At 47.6% G+C, this 12,539-nt stretch overlaps 1 protein-coding gene across 3 annotated transcripts in view; it reads left to right on the top strand.

Annotated features, from left to right (window-relative positions):
• STK38 (serine/threonine kinase 38) overlaps window positions 1-9,179 on the top strand; it is a 41,032-nt gene extending 31,853 nt beyond the window's left edge. For all 3 annotated transcript variants that reach the window (XM_029943490.1, XM_029943489.1, XM_029943488.1), the window contains 5 exons: window positions 3,713-3,830; window positions 5,098-5,221; window positions 5,428-5,523; window positions 6,684-6,778; window positions 7,244-9,179. In XM_029943490.1, the coding sequence (XP_029799350.1) occupies window positions 3,713-3,830; window positions 5,098-5,221; window positions 5,428-5,523; window positions 6,684-6,778; window positions 7,244-7,374 (564 nt within the window). In that variant the 3' untranslated portion in view covers window positions 7,375-9,179. The remainder of the gene's footprint in view (window positions 1-3,712; window positions 3,831-5,097; window positions 5,222-5,427; window positions 5,524-6,683; window positions 6,779-7,243) is intronic.
• Window positions 9,180-12,539: the final 3,360 nt, after the last annotated feature.

Here is a 12,539-nt window from a genome sequence, read left to right as displayed (position 1 = left end):
TAACATTAACTTGGGGATACTTAAGGTTGGTACGAGCGCATCATAGTCTCCTTTCCCTAGGAACTCTGATCCTCTTTAAGTATCTGAATTCTATATGTGGCAGGAAAACTGTTTACCTAGCTTTTAGGAAATGCCAGGAACAAATTTGATCAGATACTTCTATTACATCTCCATAGGGTAGTAGATCTTAACCTTGACTGCACATCAGAATCACCTGGGGAACTTCGGAAACTATTAATGTCTGGGTCCCACTTCCAGAGATTGATTCGGTTGGTTTCGGGCATATAATTTGGGTATTTGATATTTTGCAAGGACTCTGGGTGATTTTACTGCATAGTGAAGGTTGAGAGCCCCCACTGAAGAGACCGTTTCTTAAACAATAGCTCCTGCATTAGTGGGAAACTGATGTTTACCTGTGTTTTGGGAGCTAATGAAAGGTAAGGGATCCTCTGTGATTTTTAAATATTTTTAAGGCAAGCCAGGGTTTAACTTTTGGCTGCTGGGCTAAAATGTTTATATTTATTTTTAAGTAATCTCTGCCCAATGTGGGGCTCGAATTCACAACTCTGAGATGAAGAGTTACATGCTCTACTGACGGAGCCACCAGGCACCACAGTCCCCGGTTTTATAATACAAATCTTTTAACAAGTAAGATTTACTTGGCACTGGGCTTTGCTGTAATAAATCTAGTTTCTCAGTTGAAGGGTTTCTGTAGTTTCTTAACCTTTATAATTAGAATGAAAATACTTCTTGGGGAGGACCCAGTCCGTGTCTCAGACTTTATTTTTACTTACTTATTTATTTAAAATTACTTACTTTTGTTTGAGAGACTGCACACGTGCGTGCGTGCAGGTGTGAGCAGGGGCAGGGCCAGAGAGAAGGGAGAAGGAGAGAGAGAATCCTCGGCAGGCTCCACGCAGTCCGTGCAGAACCTGACATGCTCTATCCCATGACCTGAGTCGGACGCCTAAACAACTGAGACACCCAGACACCCCCATGTCTCAGCCTTTGAAACAACTGGCATTTGTGTTATTTACTATGTGTATTTAAAAGAAAACAATGTAAAAACAACCAACTCTATATGGAAAAAATGGATTCCTACCTTACAGTAGACACAAAAATAAATTGTAGATGGAAAATAAAACTTGAAAAATTATAGAACAAAGTACAGGGCAGTATATTCATGATCTTGGAGTAAGAAAGGATTCTTTTTTAATATTAATATAAAAGCAGTACAGATCATAAAACTTGATTTTACTACTTTAAAGGAAAAAACCCCTTCTGTGTATTGAAACACAATACACGTGAAATGAAAAGATAAGCCACCCAGCCCCACTGCTTTGGGACTGTCTTGTAATTCATGTGCGTGCCGACAAACCAGCACTTCTGTACCGAGTCAAATGGTCTGGGGCAACTCGTGCTTGGGAACCAGGAGCTATGGATAAGAATGTTCACTGCATTCTTTAATAGCAAAAAACGGGAACTAACCCAGTGTCCGTAGACAGGAAAACGGTTACATTGTGGGACAGAGTATTTTACAGCAGTGAAAATAGTTGAACTACAGCTGCATGTGACATCATGGGCCAATTTTAGGAACAGACTTTGGGAGGAAAAATCAAATAGCAGAAGACTGTTTGGAGAATGACACCATTTTTACAAAGCCCCCAAATAAAACTAAGATCTCATATAGAGAGACATGGGCACAATTAAATTTCTTTATAAAAGCCGAGGAATGATATGCAAAACTGACCTGTCAGGTCAGGTAGGAGGTTAGGAGAGGCGGGAGGCTGGGAGGGAGGGGCGTGCACATGTAGCTCCAATGACATTGGGAATAATTCGGTTCTTTGGTTGAACTTGTAGTTATTCATTTTTATTATTCTTCATTATTTGATAATTACACATTTTTGCTTATATAACAAATATCACAGCACTTAAAAATGATAATCCTCACACTGGGAGAAGGTATTTTCAATTTGTAAAACTATAAAGGATTAATTTCCTGAATCCCAGGATTAATGCCAAAGAATTCCAGTGAATCAATTAAAAAAAAAATGCAACCAAAAAAAAAAAAAAAACCAAATGGGCAAAGGATCTGAATGGGAATTCACAGAAAAAAAGACCTGAGTAGCTAATTCATATATGAATGCATGTTCAAGTTTACTAGAAATAAAGGAAATGCAAATTAAAACAGTAAGATCCCATTTCATGTTCATCAGATTGGCAAAAATGAGAAGAAAGTCTGACAAAGCCAAGTGTCGGTGAGATCTGGAATACCAGGAGCTCATCGCCACTGGGGCTGTGTGAATAGGCATACCTGCTTTGCAAGGCAGTTGGCAGACGTCTGGTTAAGTTGGAGATGTTCATAATGCAAGGCCCAGCAATACTGTTTCTGGTAAATCCTCTAGAGAAATTCTCACTGTAGTGCCCACTGTCTCAGGAATGTTTACTCAGATGTTGTCATAGTGAAACATTGGAAGCAACAGAAGAATGGATAAAAAAAAACATTGTGACATTTTGTATAAGGGAGTAGTGCGCAGCAGTGAAGTGCATGAGCCAGAGCTCCGTGAATAAATTGCACAATCATAATGTGAAGTTAAAGCAAGTTGTAGCATTATGTAGAATAATGAAGCACCAGATGAAACTGTTTATTAAAAGTTGAAATGTACAGGAAGTAATATTACACTATTTATGCAAATATTCATACAGGCATAGGACACAGCAACTTTATGGTAGTTTTGGCTTCAGTAGGAAAGGAGGGAGGGATCTGGTTTTAATGGTTTCTGTAGTTTTGTGTCTTTAAAAAAATTGCTCTGAGACAAATATGGCAGATTATTAATCTCGTTAGTCTGGGCAGTCGGTACCCGTGTGTTGTATTGTCTGGTATTTTTCTGTATGTTTGCAGTATTCCATAGTAAATATTTTCCAATGACAACAACACAGCTAGAAGTTTTTATTTTAGAAGTTCTGTAATCTCAGAAGCACTGAGATAAGAGGCTTCTGTGTCGTAAACCCTCAAACCCGAGCACAACGGAGGCTTCGCATGCACTTCCCCCCAGTATTGTAGTCCTGGTACAGGACAGTAGGTCACTTGAATTTAGAAAATTTTCCCGTAAGAACTATTTACATAAGTTTGGTAAATTGATATAAATCTCTAACCTATAGAATATGAGTAGCTCGTGATAGATAATAAAGCCTCCCTCTGTGATTTTGCCAAATCAAGGAATGTTTATGGTAGAAACAGGGAGGATTTAGACAAGGTATTTAATATTCCAGCTGGGCTCTGCCACTTAACTAGTCCTGAGCCTGTGAACAAAGCTGTTTGGGAGTTAGATTTTTTTATCTGCAAAGCTGGGCTAATAAAGTCCTCTTTACTGAGCTGTGTCAGGACTAAACAGGCGCATAAGCATTTAAGTATGGAGCCTGGCACTCGCTGGGGCTCAGTAACTGTGACATGAGGGCAGGTGGACACCTCCGTCCCGGTCGGCTGTGGGCTTTGGCTATGTTTAGGAATGGCCTCTCGCCGCACCGAGGAGCCTCACTGTTCGTTTCAGAGGTGCTCCGGCAGATCCGGCTTGCCGTTAAGCTCCAGGGCCTTCCCACTCAGGCAGTTAGCGGGCAGCGTAGATGGTGCGTGAAACCTTTGGTCTCTAAAACGGAACTCTGCGCCGCCTCCGGCCTGCGGAGCGCCCCTGATGCGCGGTACCTGTTTCAGGCTTTCTCCACAGTGGGCACTCCTGACTACATTGCCCCTGAGGTGTTCATGCAGACCGGCTACAACAAGCTCTGTGATTGGTGGTCTCTTGGCGTGATCATGTACGAGATGCTCATCGGTGAGTTGCGTGCTTTCGGAGCACTTTTTCCGTGCGGCCAGGGAAGGGGCCCGTACTGATAGCCGACCATCTCAGTTAGGGGTGGACTAAGCCCTTTCCCCCTCTTTTCTGTCAACGTGAAGTTTCCTAGGCAGAAGGCTCTTGGCCATCAAATAGCCAAGTATATTCTCTGGCCTCCTGGCCTCCTGTGGTTGCTTTGCTGATCATTTATCCTGTTTTTCTTCTACTTTTTCATCCTCTCCAGCTAGCAGCTCTTTCTGTCCCTAGCATTTCTTGAACATTCATTGTTTGCAGGAACTTTAACTGGGCAGTGCCTCACACACTCTACTTACTTGCTGTCCACTTCTGTTCTCTAAGCCTTCAAAGCATGGAGTCCTCGATCTCTCTCCCTCTTACTTGGATGGTGTATCTGTATTTAGGGGACACTCTGGGGGGGGGGCGGTGGCCGTGTCCCTGAGAGCACTAGAAGAGTCAGTGTATTGTGGCGGTACTGAGTGAGTGAGTCTGTGGGTGACTGCTGGGGCCTGGGCGGCGGTGTCTCTGGAAACGCGGGGTAGACGCCGTGGAGGCAGATGTGATCTGTGTGGAGGGTGTGCGGAGTAAATGGTCTGAGAGGATTTATCCTTTGCCTGTAGTTCTTAATAAGAGGCATGGGGGTCACTTTTAAAACCTGTGTTTCTTTTTCATGTTTATTTGGTTTGGAGAGAGAGGGGGAGAGAGAGAGAGAGAGAGAGAGAGAGAACGAGAACAAGCAGGGGAGGGGCAGAGAGAGAGAGGGAAACAGAATCCAAAGCAGTCTCTGTGCAGTCAGCCTGATGTGGGCCTTGAACCCACCAACTGGGAGATCATGACCTGAGCCGAAGTTGGACGCTTAACTGACTGAGCCACCCAGGACCTCCCTATGTTTTTTCTTATCCTACTTGTTTGGCACTTTACCCATAGAAGGGTATTCCTAGAATGGAGTCTTTTCTAAAAGACGTTCCATCATTTCATCTCTCCTTCGGGCACAGTGTGTGCGGCGCCACGTACGTCCTCCCGTCTCCTCCCAGCTGCAGCGTGAGCTGGCTCCTGTGTGGGACCAGGAGCACAGCTTCACTGTGGGCTTAGGAGCTTGGGGGAGAATGAAAAGCTAGTTCAGATGTTTTCTGGAATGAGTGGAAACCCTGTGCATATCATGGAGGGTTGGAGATCTGTAGAATCGTCTTGAGAATATTCTCAGACTCGGAGTTCTGGGATGTACAACTTTGAAATGCCTTTTTTATTACAGGCTACCCACCTTTCTGTTCTGAGACCCCTCAAGAGACCTATAAGAAGGTGATGAACTGGAAAGAAACTTTGACTTTTCCTCCAGAAGTTCCTATTTCTGAGAAAGCCAAGGATCTAATTTTGAGGTATTCGTCAGAGAACATCTCCCCCCACCTCCCACCCAGGCTTTTTGACATGAGTGAACTCATTTTTTTTTTTAACTTAAATTATTACCTGGGTTTGCCCCCAGCTCTCTCTCATTCCTCTCTTTAAAAAGCGGGGAGTGGTGGTGAGTTATTCTTTTTCCAGAGAGATTACTTGAGGTATGCTGAAAGGCCTCTGTGTTTTCCAGATTCTGCTGTGAGTGGGAACACAGAATCGGGGCCCCCGGAGTGGAGGAAATCAAAAGTAACTCTTTTTTTGAAGGCGTTGACTGGGAACATATCAGGTATATCCATATAAAAGTTTTCGGGAGTATTTCAGAAGGTCTGTCATTTGCCTACTACTGATTTAGAAACACGATTAATGTAAGCCATGTAAGGGAAGAGAGCTTCTCAGAGACTTAACGCCTCTTCTTGCTTTTTGTTCGTGGTGAGGATTGGGAGCTGGGGCTTATGTCAGCTGTGGGCCACGGGATATGGGGAAGCCAGCAGGTATTTCCAGAGTGCAGTGAACTTCACATTCCCCCGTGAAGGGAGCACCCAAGACGCCTGTTGCCCTTGCTCTTACCAAGAACCTACCAACCTCTCTAGTAATGGGGGCCACCAGCAGGGCGGCCTGCCCAGAGGGCGATATGGATAAAGGAGAGGAGGGAGGATGGGAGTGGGGAGGGAGGTGGCCGTGGCCACGGTGGCGGTCATGGAGCGCGGCCAGTGGCAGCAAGTGCTGTACCGCCTGCTGCGGTCCGGACCTCCTTACTCAGCTCGGTGGGTTGCCAAACTGAAGGTGGAGACATGGTCACGTTTCATGATTGTGTTCGAATTTGCATTCCTGTGAGTTTTCCCTCTGCTTCACCCACTCTCTTTGGTGACGAGCTCTGGCAGAAGGAGGCGCAGAGCCTCACGTGAGGGAGTGCCTGGAGAGTTAGTTGCCCTTTTACAGACAGGGCAGCCTGTGAGAAGAGTGCATTTGCTTTAGATTTTAATTTTTCTCATTATGTTTGTCTTTCTTCCCAGCTGTGAATAATCATTATTTGTATTTTTTCGTTTTGTTAGGGTGTGGTCAGGCGGCATGGTTGCGCAGTGTCCCAGGCTTTTCACAGAAAGTAAATGCTGCCTGCCAGCGGGTGGTCTTCCCATGTCTGACCAGGGGGCTGTTTTTTTTTAAGTTTCTTTTGAGAGCAAGTGAGCGAGCACAAGTGGGCGAGGGGCAGAGAGCTAGGAGGAGAGAATCCCAAGCAGGTTCTGTGCTGTCAGCACAGAGCCCGATGTAGGGCTTGAACCCACACACCATGAGGTCATGACCTGAGCCGAAACCCAAGAGTCGGATGCTGACTGAGCCACCTGAGTGCCCTGACCAGGGGTTTTTTTTGGAGAAAGACTTCATTAGCTATGATCCGTGTGATTACTAACTAACCACAGTCATTTCTGACATGTCTGTTCTTGGCAGAGAGAGACCTGCTGCGATATCTATCGAAATCAAAAGCATTGATGACACCTCAAACTTCGATGAGTTTCCAGAATCTGACATCCTTAAGCCAACAGGTAATATCACCAACTTTGCCTCTTGCTGCGTGGTAGGTCCGTTATGTCCGCCCCCATTCTGGGGTTGTGTTTACGAGTCCGGTAGAGGAACCTCAGTTCTTTCTGGTTCATTGCGAGGGTTTTCTAGCGCCAGTGCTGGGCAGCAGCGATGCCTTGTTGAACGGAGCATGAATCTCGGGTTTGGACTGGATGGGTAAATCACAAAGGTTTGTTCTTTTGTTTTTATTTATGAAATTAAAGGTTAGATAACCTGAAGTGACAGAAAGGGGAAAATAAAACTTGTATCTGTGAAAAATAGGAGGCTCAAAGAACATAGGCAAGCAAATGCAGACCACTTGCAGAGTGAAAAACACATTTTTCCCAAATAGAAACGGTGGTACCTTCTTCAGAATGTCAGGTCCTCAGTGCTGAGTAGTCCATTCGGGTAAGGCCGTGAATCAACTCTCGCATCTATTTCTTCCCCAGTGGCTACAAGTAACCACCCCGAGACTGACTACAAGAGCAAGGACTGGGTCTTCATCAATTACACGTACAAGCGCTTTGAGGGCCTGACGGCTCGGGGCGCAATCCCTTCCTACATGAAAGCAGCAAAATAGTGCCCTTGAACTAGAACCCTAAATGGAGCAGTTCTTTGTACAACATGCGGTTTTCCTCTCACATGCTCTTGAAAGCGTTTCCAAGAAGTTTATGGAGCCCACCAGCGTGTCATGGCAAACTCCGGCAGTGTAGTGTGGTAGTGAGTGGGGTCCCTTCCATAACGCATCTGAAAACCTGTCCAACAAAGACGACCATTCCTGCTGCATCGGCCATAAACTTCTCTAGAAGCATCGTGAGCCAATTTGATAGAGATTTAAAAAAAACTCGTTTTCCTAAGTTCATCAGAATGAAGGAGAAAAAACAGCCAGAATCAAATGTCATTGAGATTGTAACACATACTTCTTGAAGATCAGCCAATTTCTGTGATTTTTGTGACAGACATGCTTTCTGCCAAGCCCGCCAAGTATTTCTTCTCCTTGACAGCTGACAGGTCCGTAGTACTAAGGAAATAAAGCAATAACGGAAGCCTCGGCCGCGGCTGGAGGAGACGCCCCAAGTCCTCGGGCCGGCGGGGAGGGTCGTTCTCCCCACACCTCGCTTCGGGCGGTGGCCGGATAGCCACCATTCACGGTGAACTTTATTTATGGTACTAGGATAAAGACCCTCCATCCGGTGATTTCTCTCCTTGTGCCCGCCTAAAATACGCTGCTTTTCTGAGTGTTGAAGGGGGATACCAGCTCCATCTCTTGTTGCGCCGAAAAGGCCCAAAAGCCACCGGGCCTTGTCAAGGATGCCAGGTCATGTGGAAACCTTCACCGTCTCTTCATGGCCGCATCCGAAAAGCCCTAAGACGGCTGTTGTCGTGGACCAGAGACAGCCGAGAGGGACAGGGACACGGCAGGGAGAGTCCGGGCAGTGGCAGGAGGTCTGGAGCCCTCTTGGCTAAGGTGCTGCTCCTGCTTGGTCTCCGGAACCTTCCTGGACGTGAAGCAAGCAGCCCAGTAGAAAGTGCAGAGCCAGCCTGTGAATCCGTGTGAAGTTCACTCCTTAGTCCTTGATGCAGCCGTGTTTTGTCTTCTTTCTCGGTCTTTCTCCTCTCTGATTTAAGTAACCATTTTGCCTTGGAATCATGAGTACAAATTTTTCCTTTGCAGATGCCTTCCCCGGGGGGGTGCTAGCCTGCGGCTCTGGCTGGCCAGGCCTTTCCGCAGCCGCGTTCTCGTGAGAGACCCTCGGAATTTTAGCACAAAGTGCCTTTTCTTTCCCAGCTGCCACCACCTTTAGAGGAATTTTGCTGTGTCAGAAAAATGTGGAAGCTCCATTTTAAGGCATTATTTAAAAATTTTTGAGAACTCTGAAGCATTATTTGCACCTGTGCGGTAATTTTGCCTGTTGCAAAGCATCATGGCCAAGCTACAACTGGGAGTCTGCTTTCCGCCAGGCGTGAGGTTAGGAGCAACTTGACAGTGTGTCCTAGCTTAGCCATTCAGAGGGGAAACGGGGTAATGTCAGAGTTACAGTAGTAAAGGAAACTGCTTTGGGTTCTAATGTCTTAGAGGGAGAAAAAAACCCACAGGGAAGTATCCACTTTGGATGAAGGTAATGTTTGCCCCTTAATCTTTCATTCATGGTCTGTTAGTGAAAGGGAAGTAAATGAGATTCTTTTGTGTAACTTGGTAGTTTCTTTGTGTTACCAAATAGCTGACCTGTTGATCCCCAGGGGTTTTGCAAGTGTGTGTGGTAAGCTTGCTAAAGAGAAGCAAACAGTAGTGGTGACTGTGTGGGGAGTGGCAGGGGCTGATTTGTTTTAGGGGAAAATGCCCACATCTTAAACTTCTCAATAAAACTGTGTGAAAACTGTGAATCTGAGGTGTGTGGAAGCAAGCGTGGCATGTCACTCTCAGGGGCAGCGTGCTGGTGGCTTCCTCTGACGCTTTTGTCTGCAGACCATGGGACACGGCATCCCTGTATTCAGGCAGAGCGTTTTCCTGTCTCAGGGAGGCTGGGGCCTGCTTTCTCGTCCCGGAGAGCAAGTCTCCTGAATTGGTGTTTGCATAGCCGCTCTTCTGCTGGCCCTGAGCCTCTGCTCTTCCCACCTGCTGCTGGGGGTAGGGGGCTGCGCGGCTGCAGGGCGGGCTCTCCCCGCAGCTAGGCCAAAGGCAGAGCCCCACAAAGGTGCCGTCAGCTGGTGGGCCCTTTGTTCAGCTGTTTAGCCTCCTGGGAGGGGACTTCTCGGCCCTCCAGCTCCACCAGGGCAGGTCCTGGTGGATCCGTCCCTGGGTTAGGGAAAGGAGCCCAAAAAAGAGGCGGGACAGCCAAGGCCATCCAGGGTCAGAACTGCAGCCAGAGTGTGTGTTGTCTTTGCAGAGCTGAAGGGTTTCAGGAAACATGTCGGAACCATTGGCTCAGTGTTGGTCCTGTTCACAGATAGTTCTGTTTCCTACTCTGCTGGGGGAGTTAGACCAGACTTGAACTGTACAGCGTACAGAAATGAAACTGAACGCTGTTGGCATTCAGTCTCCTCTTGGTGCATCAAAATTTTCTTCTGTACCCGTTTTTCTTTTTTTTCAGTTTTGTAAAAGTAGGCTCCACACCCAGTGTGGGGCTTGGGCTCACAACCCTGAGATCAGAAGTCAGATGCGCAAATGACTGAGCCCGCCAGGTGCCTCCGTGGACCTGTCTCTTTAGAATTACCTTCAAAAGTTAGCTACGGAGGCGTTCCTTCAGGGTTAATATTCAGGCGCTGAATAGCAGATGGCAGTTTCAGGACTCATCTACATGGCAGAACAGGAGTCATCTGCCATACCTGCTGATGCCTTTTCTTCGAATCGTTTCCTTGGAAAACATATTTGGGTTTCACCTCCTCCTGTTTGTCTCTCCTGGCCCTCCATGTCTAACCCGACTGGTGTTTTTTTCTGAACTCAAAGGATTCAGGTAGCGTCCACTTCCCTGGAATGAGCTCTAAAGCCAGCGATGACTTAACCACCTCCACGATGCTCTTTCAGGCACGTTTTCAAAGAAAACCTCCTGCCCAGATAACATTTAAGCATCCATCCTGTGCACATCGCATCCATCCTATGCGGAGCACAGCGCCGCGCCCTCAGGGAGTGCACCCGGGAGCCTGCCGGCAGCTGGAGATGCCCACGGGGTGGCTCCCCGGCCTGCAGCGCCAGCTGTACGGTCTGGACCACAGTGCCAGCGTAACGGTGCCAGTGCCATGAAGCCGACCCAGAGCTGCGTTGGGTGGGGGTGGGGGTGCTGAGCAGAGCTTCCGGGAGAGGTTAAGTAGTAGTACTTGAGTGAGCAATCCAGGAACCTGGAAGCCGGCAGGGACATGGAGCCGGTGTTCCTTTGTGAACACTGCAGTTGCCTTGGTCGCTTTCCCCTTTTCCCCCTCCCACTTCACCTCACTCACCTCACTCCTGGCCCTTGTATGAAACCTGTATGAATCACCCTGTGCGTGAAACCTACTAGTATTCATTTTTATAGTGCTTTCTCCCGTTCCTGGTGTCCTGCCTGTCATATCCATTGGCTTCCCTTCAGACCTCATCTTGACCAGCCTGCAACGGCACAGACTTAAAAAAACAACAAAAAACCCTCTACTCCCACCAGACTTCGTTCTTGGTAGTTCCTTTGCTGGTGCTGCTCTGAGCAATAATGCCTTTACCTTCTTTTTGCTCATGCGATCTCTGTGATCTCCCTGACACTGTGACTTCAACTGCCATGTCTGTGGTGAGGTCTTCGAGGTGACCAATTTCCTAGACCCATTCCCGGAGCGCTAGACCGTGGAGCCAAGCGCCTGCTGGACAGCACCGTCTGGAGGCCTCCTTCAGGCTCAGGTGAAAGCTGTCCAGACAGCGCCTCTTACCTCTGTGACCACGTTCAGTTTACTTTTGAGAGCGAGCGTGCACACATGCTAGAGAGAATCCCAAGCAGGCTCCGCACAGTCAGCTCAGAGCCTGATGTAGGGCTTGAACTCACTGTGAGATCAGTCAGTATCTGAGCCAGAATCAGGAGCTGGATGCTTTACTGTCTGAGCCACCCAGGCGCCCCTTAGCTGGAAGCTTCTTACACTGGTCCCGTCAGTAAATACGCACATCTCCGGGATGTGGCCATCTATCCTAGCAGTGCCTTCATTTCTTACTGAATGTACTGCAGTGGCCTTAGTCGACCTTTGTTCCTGGCCCCTCCCAAGTCCACCTTCCTCCTGCTACCAAAAATTTTTTTTCAAATTTTAAGTCTGACCACGTCATTCTCCATAAAACCCTTTAGGGCTCTCAGCTTGTGTAACGGAGAGCAGACATCTTTGTCTGAGGTAGGAGAGTCCTTCCTCACTCTGGCTTCATCTCGGTATCACCCCATCTGCCCTGCTGTTTTCAGTGCACCTTTGCTCCTATACTTGAGTTGGCCTGGACTGCCTCCTCCCCGCATATTCCTGCATCCCAAACAATTTTTTCTTCACGCTTTGGTTCATGTGTCACTTCTAGAATCCTCTTGTGAGGTCTCCTCATGGTAAAAACTGGATACACCATCCATCCTTTCGGGTTTCCTGACTGACCTGGACTGCTCAGAGGTCTTCCCCAATGTAAAACCCCCTTGACGAGTGTGTCTGGGTCATTGTGTCCCTGTGGTCCTGCAGTGCTTGGCATAGAGCATACCAACGGGCCACGTCTTCTGGGCGTGTTCTTAGCCTCCAGGCCAATAAAGGCAGGCCTGCTAGGGAGGTGCTGGCCTTAGCCCCCTTTTACTTCTATCACCGGTAAGCTCCAGGGCCAAGTGAGCTGAGGAAACTCCACAGACCCCAGCCTGAAGGAAGGCCACACGGCAGAGGCCCGAGGAGGAGGGGGCAGCTCTGCACCGGAGCTCCCAGGGACCTTTCATTCCTGCCATGGTTCCTGTTTTAAACCAAAACCAGAATATGGAAATCCGTGAGTTCTCTTACCTTTCATCTTACATTTGGCTTTGTGGGGTCCTACTTGGTTGGATTTGAGGATTCAGGAAGTCCTGAATTCAAGTTAACAGGAATTCAAGAAGGCAGACTCTCAGGGTTCTGGAAACCTCCAAGTTACAAAGAAATAGGGCAGGAAAGGTGCACACAAGCTCAAAGTGACCCTACGGCACCAGAGGAGAGAGAGAGACTGTTCTGGGCAGACAAGGTACTACTTTCAGTCCCTTAATTTAACATCCTGACTTCCGACTATTTTCTGCTAAAAAACAACGTGGA

Source organism: Suricata suricatta, chromosome 7 (genome assembly GCF_006229205.1).
Source record: "Suricata suricatta isolate VVHF042 chromosome 7, meerkat_22Aug2017_6uvM2_HiC, whole genome shotgun sequence".
NCBI classification, from domain to species: Eukaryota; Metazoa; Chordata; class Mammalia; order Carnivora; family Herpestidae; genus Suricata; species Suricata suricatta.
This window is presented reverse-complemented; position numbering and strand designations above follow the sequence as displayed.